The 18,381-nt window shown below is 51.5% G+C and overlaps 1 protein-coding gene across 1 annotated transcript in view; it reads right to left on the bottom strand.

The window, feature by feature from the left end:
* Positions 1-7,134: 7,134 nt before the first annotated feature.
* BMP7 (bone morphogenetic protein 7) overlaps positions 7,135-18,381 on the bottom strand; it is an 82,618-nt gene continuing 71,371 nt past the window's right edge. The window contains exons 5-7 of the mRNA XM_006881659.1: positions 10,158-10,234; positions 8,592-8,702; positions 7,135-7,313 (exon numbers count right to left, since the gene is read on the bottom strand). Coding sequence (XP_006881721.1) covers positions 7,164-7,313; positions 8,592-8,702; positions 10,158-10,234 — 338 coding nt within the window. The 3' untranslated portion in view covers positions 7,135-7,163. The remainder of the gene's footprint in view (positions 7,314-8,591; positions 8,703-10,157; positions 10,235-18,381) is intronic.

Genomic DNA, 18,381 nt, shown 5'->3' on the forward strand with positions numbered 1-18,381 from the left:
GACTGCTGAAACCCCACCCGGCACACTTTGGAATCGGTGAGACCGGTTCAGGACAGAGCAGGCTTCAGAGCTGCTGTACATGGAGTTGCTATGGGTCGCAGGCAACTCAACGGCACCTAAAACCACCACTACCACTTCTCACTTGGGGGCTGCTGTGAGTCAGAACTGACGTGGTGGTGACTGGAACTGAGTGTGGGTCCTGGACAACGGCAGGGTTGACCTCTGTGAGGCGGGGGCTGAAGACCTGGCCTACCCTCCCGGTCCACTCCACCAAACAGAGTCATGGCCTGGGGAAGATGTGCCCTTTGGCCCAGCCCTGGAGCACGGCGCCTTGTCCCTACAGCTGTCGCAGCTCCAAAAACTTGGAGAGCTTTTCTTCTTGTATTTTTATTTCTTCAAATCTCGGACCAAGAGAGCCCAGTGCCAGAGCCCCGAGGGGTTGAGCCAGGAGGAACTGGTCCGCAGATGAAGACAGACAAGCATCTCAAAGATGTTGTGTGGGGATCCTTGGAAGAGACAGCTGAGGGGGGAAAACCATTGAGTTCAGGGCTGGACCGGAGAGGAGCTGGTCAGACAGAGCAGAGTCGGTTGCTTCTTAGCCAGCGTTGGTGCAGGACTGGCCCTGCAAGGGCTTACCCTGGAGGCACCACTGTGATGGTTGCATGTGCAAACAGAAAGGTCAGGGGTTCAAACCCACCCGTCACCATAAGAGAGACAGATGTAGCAGTCTGCTCTTGTAAAGCTTAACTCACACTCACGGCCCATAACCCATTCTGACTCATGAGCGACCCTCCACCGGGCTCCGAGGCTGTCAGTCTTAGGAGGGGATGGTGCATCCTTCAAACAGTTCGATGGGGAACGCACGGCGCCAGCGGAACTTGCAGAACCACAGCCTTGGAAACCCTCTGAGGCCTGCTCTGCCTGGTGGGATTACTCCTGGTCAGCACTGACTCAGTGGTGATGTGGTTTTGTTATTGTTGCTGCTTTGTTTTGTGTGAACACCAAGCAGCCCCTTGAGTTGTGTGGGACCAGTTGTTAAATCCAGCAAACACTTCTTGGTGCTGTTTCCACTCCCCGCCTCCACCCACTCCGGGCCTTAGCATGAAGGGAGGTTAGAGAACATCCTTCTCAGGGCTTCCTGTGTCATCCTGGGACTGTGTACCTGGCCCAGACTTGTGAGTCATGGAAAGTGTGAGATACTAAAGGATGATTACTAAAGCCAGAAGTGTAAATATATTCATAGAAAACAAATACAGAAAGTTAACTGCCAATCTAACAGAGTATTTTGGTGCACTGCGACTTTGACTTCTGATCTTTGCTTGTTCCGTTGAATAAAAGATTAAATCTAAAAGATTGTAATAGTTCTTACTCTGTGAGCTACGCACGGCCATGTTTGCTCATCAGAAATAAGAGGATATTTTGTGTCTGGGCTTTGAGATGCTGCCTGAAGACAGCGTGCAGCCTGGAATTGAGCTGTGATAGCTGGTTCTCCAGCAGGCATGTTGGACCATGAGGCAGAGCTGAGAGGACAGAAGCTGTGCATTAGCACGGCTTGGCAGGGAGAGCGAAGAGCCTAGAACCATAAGGGTACAGTGGAGATGCCCCATGACCACGAAGGCCGACTTCAGATTCTTTTTCAACGGGAAATAAAAGTCTGTCTTGTTCACCACCGCTGCTATTTGGAGTGTTTCTATTATACGCAGTTGGTTCAATGTTAAATAAGCCGGCCGTGCTCCAAATCCCTTTTACTGAGGAGGAAACTAAGGTGCAGAAAAGTCAGTGAGTTGTCCGACGTGGTGACTGAGCTAGGCTCAGCGCCAGAGTGTCTCCTGACGCCGCTGTCCAGCCTATGTGGCCTGAGGCATGAGAATGCATCTCCAACTGGAGTAAATATTTGTAAGACAGCAGAAGAGCTCTGTCCTGGGGAAGTGTCCGTCTGCCTCCACCTGTGAACTACACTGGCACCTCTTCCCACCCCAAATGCTGGGTAGAGGGGTCTGCAGTGCCCACCTCATGGGGACAGCAGAGCTGCTCCTAGGAGGAAGAGGAGAAGGAGTCTTCACTGAGACAGATGCCAAGCCAGGAGGACCTGGGGTTGAGCCCTGTTACTGGCTCAAATTCCAGTTTCACCAATGGTTTGCTGGGTTGACGACTTCACCTTTCTGGCTTCTCACAGAGCGGCCAAGAGTAATGAGGCAGATAAGGGAAGGGAAAACTGATCCCTGAAGAAAACTAATGACCCTTGAGACTGTGGCTGTCAGATACTTTTCAAATCTTGAGTTGGAAATCACCCTGTGTCTAAACTCTCAGTAGACAGGTCTGTAAGGTGATGAGTAACTCCAGCGAGGAGTGTCCTGGATCAAGCAGCCACAGGAGATCCCAAGAGCAACATCTGCCCAGGAACACAGGTCAGAAGGCAGGAGGAAGCAGGAAAGGATGAGTGGAAACAGGAGACGTAAAGTGGGAAAAGTGCTGTTACCTAGCAGGGATTGCAACCAATGCCATGGCCCCTAAATATATGGACTGGTGAAAGGAAATCCTTCCACAAAGCGATTCAGTTTGCTCTATAAAATCTCAAATGCCAATACTTTTCTTTAACCAATAAGGGACACGGACGTCTAAAGGGAGGACAGGTGACATGAGAGGTCCTCTGGGGAAGAGCAGCCACAAACACACACTTTGCAGCTGTCAAGTAGAAGGCCCCGCAGGTGAAGCGGGCAGAGATGAATCACAGAGCATCCATGCTCTTCCTTCCAAAGCACACGGGCCTCTGGCTAGCTTTCATCTATTTTTGATACAAACATGTGAACAAATAAAATGGTATTAGGTGATAGTCAAGTGATTCCAACTTAGTGCGACCTCATATGGATTTCCTAGAACCTTTACAGGAACAGGTTGTCCAGTCTGTTTCCATCCAGGTACTGCTGGCTTCAAACCCTTAACCTTTAAGTTAGCAGCCAAGTGCTTAAGTGCTTAAGTACTGTGTCTAGCGCTCATAGACTGATGCAGTGACTGCAAAAACGAGTGTGAACACGGTGGAGATTGTGAAGATACGGAATTGGGTGCTTTCCACCTGTTGTATGAGTTGAAGCTAATTGACAGCACCTAACAACAGTGCCACCCTCACCACGGACCAGGAGACAACACCCTGACAAGCAGGAGAGAAGGTTGAAATCGTCAGCGATTCCTTTTGATTTGGCTCTGATTTAATTGTGTTGGATCCACAATCTACACCATGGTAGTAACAGCCAAGAAATGAAAAGAAGTGTTGTAAGAGAAATACCTGCTGTCGAGGATCTCTCCAAGGTGCTGAGAGGAAGCAGGCCAGTTTTAAGACTGAAGAGCGCCTGCCCTAAGCCATGGTGTTTGTTTTCATTGCTTCATATGCTTGTGAAGGTTGGACAATAAATAATGAAAACTAGAGAAGAACTGATGCCTTTGAATTGTGGTGTTGGTAAAAAGTACTGGCTATATCACGGACTTCCAAAGGAATAAACAAATTCCTCTTGGACAAAGTGCCAACAGGGTGCCCCTTAGAGGGAAGGATGCTGAAATGTCATCTCACGTGCTTTGGGCAGGAGGTGCCAGGTCTTGGAAAAAGACATCACGTTGGGAAGGTGGTGGGAAAAAGGAAGAAAGGCCCTCACTGAGATGGACCGACAGGATCTGTAACATCGGGCTTGAGGACAGAGGGGATGGTGAGGATAGGTAGGACAGCACAGGGTCTTATCTGTTGTTCACAGGCTCTCTCTGAGCTGTGGTCAGCTCCATGGCGCCTAACTACAATAGCTGACAGCTCCCCCAGTGCGAAGGATGATGGGTCGGGAGTGATGAGGCCTGTGGCAATGGCTGCCCTTCAGTTCCAACCAGAATGAGATTCAGATCTGCCAATCCAGAGCCCAGAACTGGGGTCCCTCCCAACTGCCATCAATCCAGATTTCCAGGAGCATGTTGGTAATGAGAACACACTTTGTATAAAAGGACAGTCACTGTACAAGGTGACTAGGACCTGGCTGCAGGCCACATCCGGCTGCCCACTCACCGCTCCCATCTCAGGCCTGGAAAATATCCAGAGTTAAAGGCATCAGGACAATGGCAGGAGGGTGTGGAAACTGCGGAGGCTGGAACTCGTTAGAAGCACCACTTGCTTGAGGACGGGAGAGAAGGCGGGCAGCGTGTCCAAGACCTGGGCTGGATTAACAGCATCCATTAAGTGGCCTGAACTTGCACTTAAAAGCCAAGAGGGACACAAGTGCCCCTCGTCCTGTCATACCTTTGAGTACCACTCTGGGCACAGATGGGTGCCTCTTCCCATGTCCATCCTTGATTGACAGCAGTGTCCCATCTGACCCAATAATTTGTTCTGGACAACGATGGCTCCAAATGCCAGTACTGCTTCAAAGTTTTGGGTGTATACCCCCCTTTTTTCCTTTCTTGTGCCTCTGTTTTATTGGGATGACTAAATCTTTCAAGTATGCTAGCCGTAAACACAGCTAATTTACCCCCTGCCTCTCTGAAACAGCTGCTGACAGCTGCACTGTGATCCCATCAGGACCTCTGGAGCGGAGCCTCCCAATGTCACATCGGGTGTGTGGGTCCCTCCCGCCCTCAGCGCCACACAGCTGCACCAAATATTGACAAGCGCCAATTCCTCTCCAGGGGCCGGATGATAAACAGCATGGTCAAGGCAGAGGCCTTCAGTTGGAGAGAACTCCAATTTCTAGCAGTTGAAAGAGGAAAACACCATCACCACACACAGATAGAAGCAGGCCCAAGAGCCAAATGTTGTCTTTTCTTGTAAGTCAAAGCCCTTTTGATTCTGCCTCTTTATACACAATTGTTACTAATGTCACAGTCTTGGGCACATGGGTCTGGCCATTTATAAACAGACTTAAGAAAACAAACAGGTTGAAGGCAGGTGAGCTAACTGTCCTGGGCGAGGGTTACGAGGATTGTTTTTTATTTTTAAGATTTTTTTAAATTTTATTTTATTATTTTCTGTGTGTGTACCGTCAAATTAGATCTGACTGGGACAGGAGGAGATTGCCTCTCTCCTTCTCCAGCAAAGGATTTGGTGGGTTCAAACCATGTACCTCTGGGACTGCAGCGCAGCTAGATTACGTGCGTTCTTAGAAGAGCTTCAGATGGAAATAAATACTCTGTTGGGCAATTCACATGTTTAAATGTACCAAGTGGGCTTCATGCCCTGGGGCTGGTCAGGGTTTAAGTGGAGAGAACCTCCAAAACCTCAATGTTGCAAAAAGCCTGAAGCAAAATGCAATGGCCAGTACCATTCCTTCCCCCTGCCCAGGCAGAGCTAGGAGCCTGCGGCCCAAGCTAGGGCAGAAGGTAAAAAGAAAAAGAGAAACAGGGGTCCCGCGTTCCCAGGGACGAGCTTGATCATCATAGTACAGGAATGGTTTCCCCAGACCATGTCCTGTGCGACTGGAGGTCTTGCTGGGCAACCTTGTCCTTTTTGCAGATGTTGAGAAACAGTCACAGATGACTGGTCCCCCAAGCTCCAGATGGGCTGGGCTGGGAGTTAGAGGGCTCCTGAGTGGCCCTAGAGGAGGGAGTATCAGAGGGTCGCCTGCTGCATGTTAAGACCCACTAGCCATGGTGCGGGGTGCTTGTGTGCAACAGGCACTTCAAACCAGAAAAGGAGGGCCACGAGGACAGCATGTGCCCCAAACTAAAGTTCAGAAGGCAGGAAAGATGAGGGGAGTGGAAATGGGTAACCCAGGGAGGAACAGGGGAGAGTGATGTCACATTAAGAGGTCACAGCCCTTAACATGTGGATAAATTGCTGAACGGGAAACTTATTTGCTCTGTTAACTTTCACCCCAACCACAAAACACTGTTCAAGAAAAAGGTACTTCCACTCAGATGCTTGCTTGGGACCTTACACTCCATATGGATTCTAGAATCTTCCATTTGAGCCTCACATCCAGCCTACCCTGGGCCTGGGTGCCCCTCTCCCCGACCCTAATGGCATCCCTTTCCTTCAGGGAGAAGTTAGCAGATTGGGGTGTCTATAGATGAAAAGAAGGGGCCACTGAGGTCTGCACAGAACCCCCAACCCAGAGCTCAGAGGGCTCACTTGATGGACGGTCCCCCCTTTTGAGCACTAGGTTTCTTCGGTGTGCTTCACTTGGGGCTTGTGTTGGCCAAGTTCAGTACCAAGTCTCAAGTTCAGGCCTCCTTGTCTCCTGCCAGACCTGTGATTTCACTGCTTGAAGATGCCAGCTGAGGGCCCACATGCCTGCTTTGACTTCTGCTACCACATACCCAGTGGAAAACAGGTCATACACACCTCTGAGGTCAACATACCCTGTCTTCCAGGCAGAAATCCCAGCCCCACCCACTCAATCTCAGATTTGAGTAGGCCTAGGTAAACACAGGGGCCCTCCCACCAGATGCTGGATTTGGGCAGGCCTGGGTAAACACTGGGGTCCTCCCAGACGATCCTGAATTTGGGCAGGCCTGGATAAACTCGGGGATGCTCCCACCAGACTCTGGATTTGGACAGGCCTGGGTAAACCCAGGGGCCCTCCCACCACACTCTGGAATTGGGCAGGCCTGGGTAAACACTGGGGCCCTCTGAGCCTCAGAGTAAAACTGAAATGGCACGGAGGGGACCACCCCACTTCCTCCAAGGCTTCTGTTTATGAAACCGGAGTAAACGGATAAATTGTTTAGGAAAATCTCTCGGTAACATCCTAACCATTTTCATTCATTCGTTTTATTGGGACATTTATTACAGAAACTTCCGCGTCAGTTCTTCGGCACAGAAGGCACGCCCGCCCCTCTCCGTCCTCCCTCTGCTGGGTGGCCTGGCTCCGGGCAATATCATTGTCTCCAGAGTGAGTCAGTGCAGAGCTGCGGCCTCCCAGCCAATGGCAGCCACCATGCCCCTTCCAGGGCCTTGCGCCTGCCAGGGTTTTGCCTGATGCTGATGTGGGATCTTGTCTAAAGGATGCTCGAAAGTCCATCAGAAGCCTTTCAGATCCCCAAATCTTCCTACATCTTCGAAGTTGGGGGCGAGAAAGAAGTGGTCCCTGGAAGGAGTGGCCCACGGCTTCGCCTTCAGCTCTAGGCAGGCGCTGGGAGACAAAGGTCCAGCTGGAAGGTGGCGGCCCCAGAGGCCGGGCTTCCAGGAGGGGTTAGTGGCAGCCGCAGGCCCGGACCACCATGTTCCTGTACTTCTTCAGGATGACGTTGGAGCTGTCGTCGAAGTAGAGGACGGAGATGGCGTTGAGCTGGGTGGGGGCGCAGCAGGGCTTGGGCACCGTGTCTGGGTTGATGAAGTGGACCTGGAACACACAAGGATGGGCAGCAGTGAGGGGTCGGCGAGGCAGGGCGCCCGGCCGCCAGGTGTCTGGAAGGACACCATGGTCCTGCTGTGTCTCTCGAGCACATGTCCCTGTTCTAAGTGTTCTGTCTGCCCGCTCAGCCCAGGGGACTCCCCTACTTCACAGACGAGAGGATGACCCAGGGACCTGCGTTTTGGTTCCCTTGGCAGTCACAACATACCACCAATCAGCAAGATGGCACAGGAGAGGCCAAGGGGCCAACACTGCATTCTGTTGCCCCTTCGCCACCATGGGTCAGAGAGAACTCAATGGCATCTAATGATGGCAACACTCCCGTCCAGGACCTACCAGATCAGGCCTCGGGGGCGTGTCAGGCAGTGTGGGGGGCTGTCCTGAGCCCTGAAGGATGCACAACAGCCGCCTGAATCCGGACCCAACAGAGGCCGGCAGTGCCCTTCAGCTACGACCACGCCCACTACCGCGGAGGGGTCCTTGCCCATGGCGACCCTTCATCGGGCCCGAGGCTGTAAGTCTTTAAGGAGGAAAGCTGTTTGTCTTTCTCCGTGGGGTAATTAGTGGATTCAAGACACTAACCATTCAGTCAGCAGCCCAACACATAACAGTATGTCAGCCGTCCTCTGTCGTCTGTGACAGGTGGAATAAATGTCAACTATTTACCCAATCTGCCCGCAGTACCGTCAGTTCAACTTATAACATCATTCAATAGACAGTGATGGTGAGTCGATTCCAACTCTAAGTGATGCCATGCGACAGAGTAGAAACTGTCTCACAGGGTCTCAGGTGAACTGGCCCACAGGGTCTCAGGTGAACTGTCTCACAGGGGCTCTCAGGTGCTGACCCGGTGGTCACGTGGAGCGGCTGGGTGAGTTCCCACATCGACCTGGCTGCCAGCACACTGTCACCCGGTCTCCTGGTACACGTGTTTCTATAATACATTGGATATAGCTTATTGCTTTGTAGTAACAGTGTGAGACATATTAATGAGATCGTTTCCTTTGAGGACTATTTGCACTGTGTGGAAGCCAGTGTGTGTTTTACGTCCACGGCACATCTCAAGTCTGAGGGTGCATTTCAGTGGCTCTGGAGCTGTGGGTCAGCCTGGCTGACCTGTTCACTCACAGCGGGGCCAGGAAGGTCCAGACCACACCGCTGCTTGGGCAAGAAAGGGCGAGGAGTGTGGGCAGCTGCCGTCTAGACAGGGACACCGGTGGCCTCGACTGGTGGCTCTGACGATGGCGCCCGGCAGATGGTACCTACCAGCGTCTGCACGATGGCGTGGTTTGTGGCGTTCATGTAGGAGTTGAGCGGGAAGGCGCACTCCCCCTCGCAGTAGTAGGCGGCGTAACCTTCGGGGGCGATGATCCAGTCCTGAAGAGAGAGGAGAGCGAGGGGATGAAGGGTCCGAGCTCCGGAACCACACAGGATGTGTGCAGCACAGGACGCAGCACGCCATGGCCGAGCCCCAGACTCTGGCTGGTTTTCCATCCGGGGGTGACAGGCGTGGCTAACATGCTCTGCTGAGCTGCCCAGTGGGGCCAGGACACAGGCGGCAGACCACATGGCAGAGAACGAGGGGCTGAGTCCTGGATGGGGTTATGTAGGATTTCATCTGCTGTGCTGGAAGGAGGTACAGCAGGGAGCTTTGATGACCAGGCCTGTCCACTAATGGAGACCTACTGGAGAGAACACCTACTGGAGATAGCACAGGTTTTTTTACTCAAAGCCTCAGTGTCAGCTCGCCTTCCTGCAGATTTACTCACTGCCCATGGTGATTCATGGAAAACGGAGGGACAGTGTAGCAACACACCCAGCCAGGGCCCTGATGTGCTAACACGTGCAAAGTGCTCCTCAATAAGGGCACGTGGTGGCCACCCTGGCTGCTGGGTTGGTTTAGCTCACACAGGCTGTAGGCGAGAGTACACCCCTCACTGACCCAAGAGAGTGCGGTTTGGTTCCAGCACAGATGGACACACAGCCTGGCTCCTGTGAGAACAGGCATTGTCCTGAGGCCGTGGTCCCAGCAGGGTCCCGAGTGATCTCCATTATTGGGCACAAATCCCAAGAGTCCAGCCTTCCCCAGAAAACACTGCACTTCAAGGGAAGGACAGGCCAGCTGTCCTGTGATGGAATGACAGCCCCCATGCATGCCCCATGAGGGTGGGGACGTGGTGATGCTGCCATGCTCACTACTGGCCCTCCAGGACCTGGACAGGGCCAGCATGTAGCAGACACTCTAGAAGCATTGCTGAATGAGGGTCACGTCAGAACTAAACAGGGAAGCTTGTTAGGTTGTCTGACTCCTACAACTTCTCAGCTTCTCCATAGGGCACAGCCATGTTTTTGTAACATGACTCCATCCCTTAAAACAGTTGACTGGCTAAGGAAGAAACACTTGACCCAAGCTGGACCAATCAGCTCCTTCCCTGGGAATTTACATCATGGAAGGGGCAGGAGGTGCAGACAGGACATAGAAGGATGACTGGCTTTCTAAGATGCTAAACTGTCACTAATACAGACTCAGTTATGTCCCCCTCACTGCTCAGATGAAGGGAAGCAACAATCTGCAGGTTGGGGCTGAGGCTCCCACACAGACTGAGGCTCTGAAGCTGGAGGGGTAAGGGCTCCTGATTCTTGTCTGAGTCTCAGCCAAACTTCTGCTCTTGGGATTCATGAGAAACCTACAGCTTTTAACCCACATGTCTTCCCCTGCCCTCCCACAGGGCCCTTGGTATTGGGGTCCCAGCTGACACAGAGGAGAAACAGGACGTTGCTGTCTTGAGGGGAGCAAGGAGCACGCCAGGCCTCCCACCCGCCACCCCTTACCTGCCAGCCCAGATCTCGGAAGCTGACATACAGCTCGTGCTTCTTACAGGCCTGCCTCTGGTCGCTGCTGCTGTTTTCTGCGTGGATGAGGATGTGAAGTGACAGGAAAGGGAGAAAAAGTAAAAATGAACACACACGTGGCATTTTTCTCATCCGAGCTGTGGGCCTCATGTCACCCACAGAGCTGAAAGGTGGATTTCCAGACATGAGGCCTCATCTGTCACATTTCCATCACAGCAAGTGGCTTGGGTAGAGGACGTAAAGCCAAGGCCCCACTGACTGCCAGAAGGACTTTCTGAAACATTCCTTCCATGGAGGCTGGTTTCTTTTATAATTGGGCTCCACGAACACTCCATGACCATCCCACGAGAATACCCTGCTGTAGATCTCCGATTCTGAGCCACCTCCCCTGAGGTGCCAAGCCAATGCCAGGACGCCACCCTTCGAAGGGAGCAAGACGGCACCAGCAAGTAAGAACTGGGACTCGAGTATCCCCCCACTCAGCACCACTCAGGAGAAGAAGCAAAGAGGGGAGAGGTCACATCCCACCGACCTTCCAGGAACACCCACTGCACACGCTCCTGCGAGGAAGAAAATGATGGATGGGGTTTCCCAGAAGCATGAAAGAGCTGTAGGCGTTTGCGTTAGTCAGAGATGGAGCACTGGTAAACACTGCAGAAGCCTCCTTGCTTTCTCACACAAGCACACACATAGAAAACACACACACACACACACTCTCTCTCTCTCTCTCTCAGGACCGGTGCCCCTGTGCAATCTTCTCTTCATCCTAAACCACAACCCATCTTGTCTCTTCCATCTAGAACTTTCCAATGAAATTATAACATATGGACATGTGGCAAGACAGGATCAGTCCTTGGAGAGGGACGTCATGCTTGGGAGGGTGGAAGAACAGCGCAGGAGGGGAAGATTCTCGATGAGATGGATTGATTCACTGGGGTAATGAAGATAGGTGTGTCACAGACAGTGAGACTGGCAAAGGACAGAGCAGGATTTAGGGCTGTTGTACACAGAGTCACTATGGGTCACAAGTGACTCGACGGCACATAACAACAACATTAACACCTGAATGCAAAATTCAACTTCTGCCCTTGGACTGTGGGCCCCAGGTGATATGGACTTCTGATCAAGCCCCTACAGACTTCATCAGCTTTTTAAAATACCTCCAACATTTAATCCTATCTATATATCTGAGGAGAAAGGGTATCGGATTAAAAACTAGGATGCACCTGATTCAAATCATGGTATTTTCCACTGTTTCGTGTTTATACGAAATTTGGTCAATGAGTAAGGAAGACCGTAAAAAGGACTGATGCCTCTGAACTGTGGGGCTGGCTGAAAGCTTTGACCATCCCACGGACTGCCAAAAGAATGAAGAAATCTATGCTGGAAGAACTCACAAAACTGTCAAGAAGTGCAGCCGGAGTGTTCTTTAGAGGCAAGGATGGAGAGACTGCAGCTCACGGACTGGACATGCCAGCAAGGGGCAGTCTCCGGACAAGGACACGAGGCTGGGAAAGGTGGAGGGTCGGTGGAGTGGACATGCCAGTGAGGGGCAGTCTCTGGACAAGGACATGAGGCTGGGAAAGGTGGAGGGTCGGCGGAGCAGAGGGGGGTCCTCGATGAGGTGGACAGACACAGTGACCGCAGCTGTGGGCTGAGCGTGGCAGAGATCGTGAGCACGGTACGGGGCTGGGCACATTCAGATCTGCTGGATATGAGCTGCTACGAGCTGAAGCCAATGTGATGGGACCTACCAACAGCAGCAGCACAGCATGTGTCTAGAGCTCAGAGCCTGGACAATGTGTTCATCTGCTGAACGACAGGGTGGTGGTTTGAATACCCCCAGGGATACCTTGGGACAAAAATCCAGGCATTTACTTTGGGAAATCAGTCATTTAGGGACGAGTGATGATGCAATGTGCAAATGGAGCCAATGTCATCAAACAAAATACGTGCAAGGGGTTGAACGGAATATTCTTCTTTCACTTAAACATGAGCTTTTTTTAAAAAGCACAACTTAGATCTTAAAAGATGTTTAAATAGCAAATGAAGATGAAATAAACTTTTATTGCAGAGGGGGAAAAACCCTCTATTGAGGTCAGCTCCACTCTGACACACATGTGGTCACCAGCAACTGGTCCTGGTTCAGAAATGCATGTTTTCAGACATACAAAGCAATGAGAAAATTATATTTACTGAACTATAACAGAACAGCCTCTGTGTTTATCCAAGGAACCACTGGGCACTCAAAATTCTTTGTGAAATGACCTCACGCTAGCTGGAGTTGGCAAAGACCCGGAAGGACACTTTACAGAGGGACAGGGAAGAAGGCCCACCAGGAATAACGAGGAGCAATTCCCATGAGCAGGAGGGGGTGGTGAGCACGGACGCAGGGTCGATGGGGTAGAGAAAGCAGTGGCGGTCAAGAGGGTCCCTCCCTCACTTGGAGCCGGTGGCCCCTGGAACGTGAGATAGCTAGCAGCAAGCCAGCTGCCCTGGAGAGCAAAGCTGTTTGGAGACTAGGCCGCTGTGACCCATTGAAGGAACCGTCAGAGGAGTGAACTCTGCTCTCACCCACTCTCATACCTGGAACACCGGGTGGAAATCCAACATGGAGCCAGAAGGCTGGCAGAGCTCGGACGAGCCTGTGAGGGGCATCACCTGGGCACTGCCTTGATCGCCCTCCTCCCCCTGGGGGAACAATCGTGGGAGGGAGAAAGGGGAGCGTTCTCCTACGTCAGGGGAGTGGTGGGATGCAACCCTGGAGCTCACTAGGTCAGAACAGGAGGAGGAGAGGAGCTGATCATGAAGCCACGTGGACCCTCAGCAAGGAGAGAGTAGATCACTGCATCACACAAAACCCACAGAGCAGAAGACCTGAAGCAATGGTCCCTGGCTACCTGCTGAAACCCAAGGTCTTGGAGACCAAGGCCAAGAGCAGGCTCGCCATGCTGGCTGGGGTGTGAGCAGGGGCCAGGCTGGGGCCCTGTACTCTCCCTCCATTCCGTGGAACTTGGCTTCCCTAGAGAACGTCACTGGAGCTCGAAGTACTTAGTGATGACTTATTAACAAGAAGGTAAAGAAGGGAAGACACATTTGGGTCCCAGGAACAAGGGAGAGAAGTGGAAGTGGGTCTCACCCCTGGCCCCATTCCCACTGGCCCCCAGCAGCAGAAAGAAGGAGCAGGAGGCAGCCCCAGATGCGACGTGGCTGCTCCATCCACCTCCACAGCCTCCACCCGGGCTGCTAACAAGTTACAGCTGGTGCTTGAACCCGGGGGAGGGGGCCCCCCATCTGGTGAGGATGGTTAATTAGCAAGGAGTTGGGTCCAAACGTGGGTGGGGAGGTGGGGAGGAGGAAGTGAAGGGAGGTGAGGGACCCAGTTTCTCAATTCAAACCACATTATCTGAATGAAGCCGTGAAGGCCCCCGGGCATGGGCGGGCCAGGGGCAGGTCGGAACATGTGGCCGCCCAGCACGTGCTGCCAGGGCCTCCACTTGTGTGGGCCAATGGGCTCCTGGGCCAGTGCGCGGGGTGACCAGATAGAAGGGTGTGCACATGCAGACACGCCACACAGACACGAGCAAATGCACATCAACAGGGCAAGAGCCACAAAAATGAGTGTGTGCACTGATGCACGCTGACAGCACACGCATACACACACACCCACCCACACCATGCACACAGATACACATCAACACTGAGAGAAGGCTTCAGATGGGTCCCTGCACACACACACACACACACACACACACACCCATGCACACCAACACTGAGAGAAGGCTTCAGATAGGTCCCTGCACACACACAGACACACCCATGCACACAGATGCACATCAACAACGAGAGGGCTTATGATGAGTCTGTGCACACTCATATACACAAACACACACAACAGTGCAAGAAGGCTTCAGATGGGCCCATGCACTCTCACTCACACAGAAACACACCAGTAGTGCAGACCTCTTAAAATGGTCCATACTATATCAACACACACTGCCAAGATCCAAAGACCACACATCCCCCACACAAAGCACGGATACGACACACACACTATCACACACTGACAAGACACACTGACATAATTAATACACATATACAGAAAGACACATGCACTGAGAGACACATCACGAACAAAGCCTTACACACCAACAACAGAGCAAGCTCTTAAAGTTGGTATGTGCATACGCACACACACACAGACGTACTTACCGGCAAGCACACACATTCATACATCCCACTGGGAGATTCTGGTTCATGGAGTCTTGGGAAGGACCCAGACCTTGGTATTTTTGACTAAACTTCCAACCAATGTTAATAAGGACTTAAAAAAACAAAAATCCTAGGGAGTCCCAGTGCCCTAGTGGCAAGAAGCTGCACTGCAATCCCAGAGGCACGTGGTTCGAATCCACTGCTGGAGAAGGAGGGGCAATCCCCTCCTGTACCAGCCAGATCCAATTTGACGGTACATATACAAAAAAATAATAAAAAAACAAAAATCCCAGGAAGGAAGCCGCTCTCAGGCACAGTAGAAGAGGCTACATACAGTGACAGGTAGTGAGACCCCCATACTGAGATTTATGTAAACAGAAGTGTGGGGAGGAGGCTGTGCGGAGTCAGGGCTGGACTGAGAGGCTCTGAGCTCTGACTCCTCTCTGACAGCCAGGGCTCGTCAGCTAGAACCCCAGGACAGAGAGAACATTGCCAGGATGGAGTTTACCATCACTTCCCACCTGAGTGCTTCATGAAGCCCTCAGCACGCCTCCTGCTATGTGCTCCCCAGCACACATCCTGAGCTGCCCACTATGTCTACCCTCCCCAGAGCAGTGAGCGAACCTTGGATTGTGTCCTTGTTTTAAAGGCTATGGACAGCCAACCTCAATTCCCCATGTAGCCTAACCTCTGCCATGCATGGTAACATTGCCACAGGATTCCAACGAGGGGGTCTCTGGGGGTATTATTTTGTCCACTGCAAAGACACTTCCTGAGATCCAGGGAACCCACACATCCCAGACCTGGGCAGGGCCAGCGGATGAGAGAGAAGTAGCTCTCCCAGCTCCTGGTTCTGGCTGCCATCATGACAGGCCATTGAGGTAAAGGCTGTTGCTGAAATGGCCTAACCAGAGTCTGCTTTTTTTGGTCTGGAGTTAAACCTTAGATAAACCTGAGGCTCAATGTCAAGAAGACAAAGATTCTCACCACTGGACCAATTGGCAGCATCAGCATGGATGGTGAAGAGATTGAGATTGTACACAGCTTTAGTTTGCTTGGCTCCACAGTCAACAGTCTTGGCATCAGCAGCCAGGAAATTAAAAGGCGCATTGCCATGGGAAAGTCTGCTGTTAGGGACCTCTCCAAAGTGCTAAAGAGCAATGGTATCTCTTTGGAGACTAAGGTGCATCTGATACAGGCCATGGTCTTCGCAATCACTTGTTATGCATCAGAGAGTTGGACAATGACCAAGGAGGATAGAAAGAGAATTGATGCCTTTGAGCTGTGGTGCTGGAGAAGAGTATTGAGAATGCCATGGACTGCTAGGAAAACAAACAGATTTGTCCTGGAAAGGGTTAAACTGGGTGGCTCCTTGGAGGCAAGGATTCTGAGGCTCTGGCTAACATACTTTGGACATGTTGTGAGAAGAGACCGGTCCTTGGAGAGGGACATCATGCTTGGGAGGGTAGAGGGACGGCGCAGGAGAGGAAGGCCCTCTATGAGGTGGATTGATTCAGTGACTGGGATAATTGGGATGGGAGTGTCAGAAACAGTGCGATTGGCACAGGACAGAGCGGAGTTTAGGGCTGTTGCACATAGGGTCGCTATGAGTTGCAGGCGACTCGACGGCACATAACAACAACAGCATTAACATGCAAAGAGGTAGAAAACAGGCAGCGGTACAAGTGGGCCTTTGCAGATGGCCCCAAGGCTGGAGGCTACTCTAAGCCAGCCTGACCCCAAATCCAAGGACCAGGATGCACTGTTGTTAGGTCCTCGAAGCCCAGGGAGTGAAACAGCACAAAGACAGGTTTCAAGAGCAACTGAGATCCATCCACAGTGTAACGAATGACCAGTACAGAGCCAGCAGGCATCGGGGAACCCAGTAAAGATCTAGCGAACTACCTGAAAACGTTTTATTATTTTTGAGTGTGGGCTGTCAAATCGGATCTGACTGGTACAGAAAGAGAATGTGCAGAGCATCTGGTGGATTCGAACTGCACGCCTCTGGGATTGTAGTGAAGCTTCCTGCCACAAGGCCTCCAGAGCTTCCCTAACTGAAAACTTTTAACAGGGTTGCTGGTTTGAATCCACCAGAGGTTCCTTGGGATTGCAGTGCAGCTTCTTGCCACTAGGCCACCAGAACTCCCTATAATATTATATTTATTATTCTATATACATTTTTTTTCCAAGTGGTGGAATTTTTCTTTTCTTTTTCTCCTTGCTGGGTACCATCAAATTGGATCTGACTGACACAGGAGGAGATTGCCCCTCCTTCTCCAGCGGAGCATCTGGTGGATTCAAACTCTACACCTTCAGGATTGCAGCACAGCTTCTTGCCACTAGGCCACCAGAGGTCCCTAACCAGAAGCTCCTCGGGAGGAAGATGGGTGCTCTCCTCCCACATGATTTACAACCTTGGAAACCTGCTGGAGGGTCAGCTGAGTTGGTTCCAACTCCAGAGCAAGGAGAGGTGGACATTTTGGCTGAGCCATTTTCCAGCTGACCACGATTGCAGAGTGGCCATCTAAGAAATAACTCTTTCTATTCCTCTGAAGCAAAGGAGAAAGAAGGAAATCAAAGACTTAGAGAGGTAAATCATCTACTCTAACCAAGGTGTCATGAACCCTGAGCCCAGAGGAACTAGATAGTGCCCGGCCACCACTAACAACTGTCCAAACTGGGTCCTCGTAAATGGAAGAAAATCGTGGTCTCTTCCATGATTTCAAATCATGACAGAAAACCAAATACAAAAACCCAGACTTAGTGAATCAGTTAAGACATCATGGCTATAGGACGTTCTCTGAGACAACTGTCCTCATACACAGTTTCTGAACTAAACCTAGCCCTCGAAGTTACCTTATAGCTAAATAATAGATAATAGATTGACTCTCCAAACAATGGCTATCACCAAATGGCTAACTATGACTTTAAAACAAAGATGAGAGTGTAAAGGGTCAAGGAGACTAGATGAACAAAATCAGAATCACCAGAATGGAAATGACGAGACTATTCACAAATTGTGAAGAGAAGAATATAGCCACTGAACAACTTGTGCAGAAACTGTTGAATGGGAAACCTAAACCTCTATGTAAACCTTCATCAAAATCAGAATGTAGTTTAGTAAAAAGGAAGAACGCTATCACCAGAGTGCCTCGCTTCTGGCCTCCTCGCCCTTTGGGGGCTGGTGTGGCATCTCCATGCACAGGGTTTTGGCCTATGTGTGAGCTACTGTTTTGCCCAAGAAAATGAGATTTCTATGACTTGGTCTTAATAAACAAATGGTTTAACACCTGCATTTCTGGACTAGTTTATCACTTCTACAAAACTAAGAGGTGCTCCTATGTGTTGCAAACGGTTAATATATTTGTCTACTCACTGAAAGGCTAGAAGTTCCAAGTACCCCAAGATGCCTTGTACAAAAGGCCTGGCAATCCACCCCTGAAAGTCCTCTACTAAAAACCCTCCAGAGCTCAGTTCTGACACTGTGGGGCAGCCAGGAGCTGGAATGACCAATCAATCGCCAGTCTTTGGGGACATAACTGAGAGATGGTGCCCTGGGCAGCCAGGGACTTGGACAGCTTTCCTGTGGGCATCCGGGAGCCGTCCGGAGCATGTGCATGGCTTGTACCAGCCCCACGTCCACACGTCCATGGCTTGTACCAGCCCCACGTCCACACGTGCACGGCTTGTACCAGCCCCACGTCCACACGTGCACGGCTTGTACCAGTCCCCACGTCCACACGTGCACGGCTTGTACCAGCCCCATGTCCACACGTCCACGGCTTGTACCAGCCCCACGTCCACACGTCCACGGCTTGTACCAGCCCCCACGTCCACGGCTTATAGCAGCCCCATGTCCACATGTGCACGGCTTGTACCAGCCCCCACGTCCACACGTGCACGACTTGTACCAGCCCCCACGTCCACGGCTTGTAGCAGCCCCACGTCCACACGTGCACGGCTTGTACAGTCCCCACGTCCACATGTC

Source organism: Elephantulus edwardii, unplaced genomic scaffold, assembly GCF_000299155.1.
Source record: "Elephantulus edwardii isolate Elephantulus edwardi_28Jun2011 unplaced genomic scaffold, EleEdw1.0 scaffold00015, whole genome shotgun sequence".
NCBI classification, from domain to species: Eukaryota; Metazoa; Chordata; class Mammalia; order Macroscelidea; family Macroscelididae; genus Elephantulus; species Elephantulus edwardii.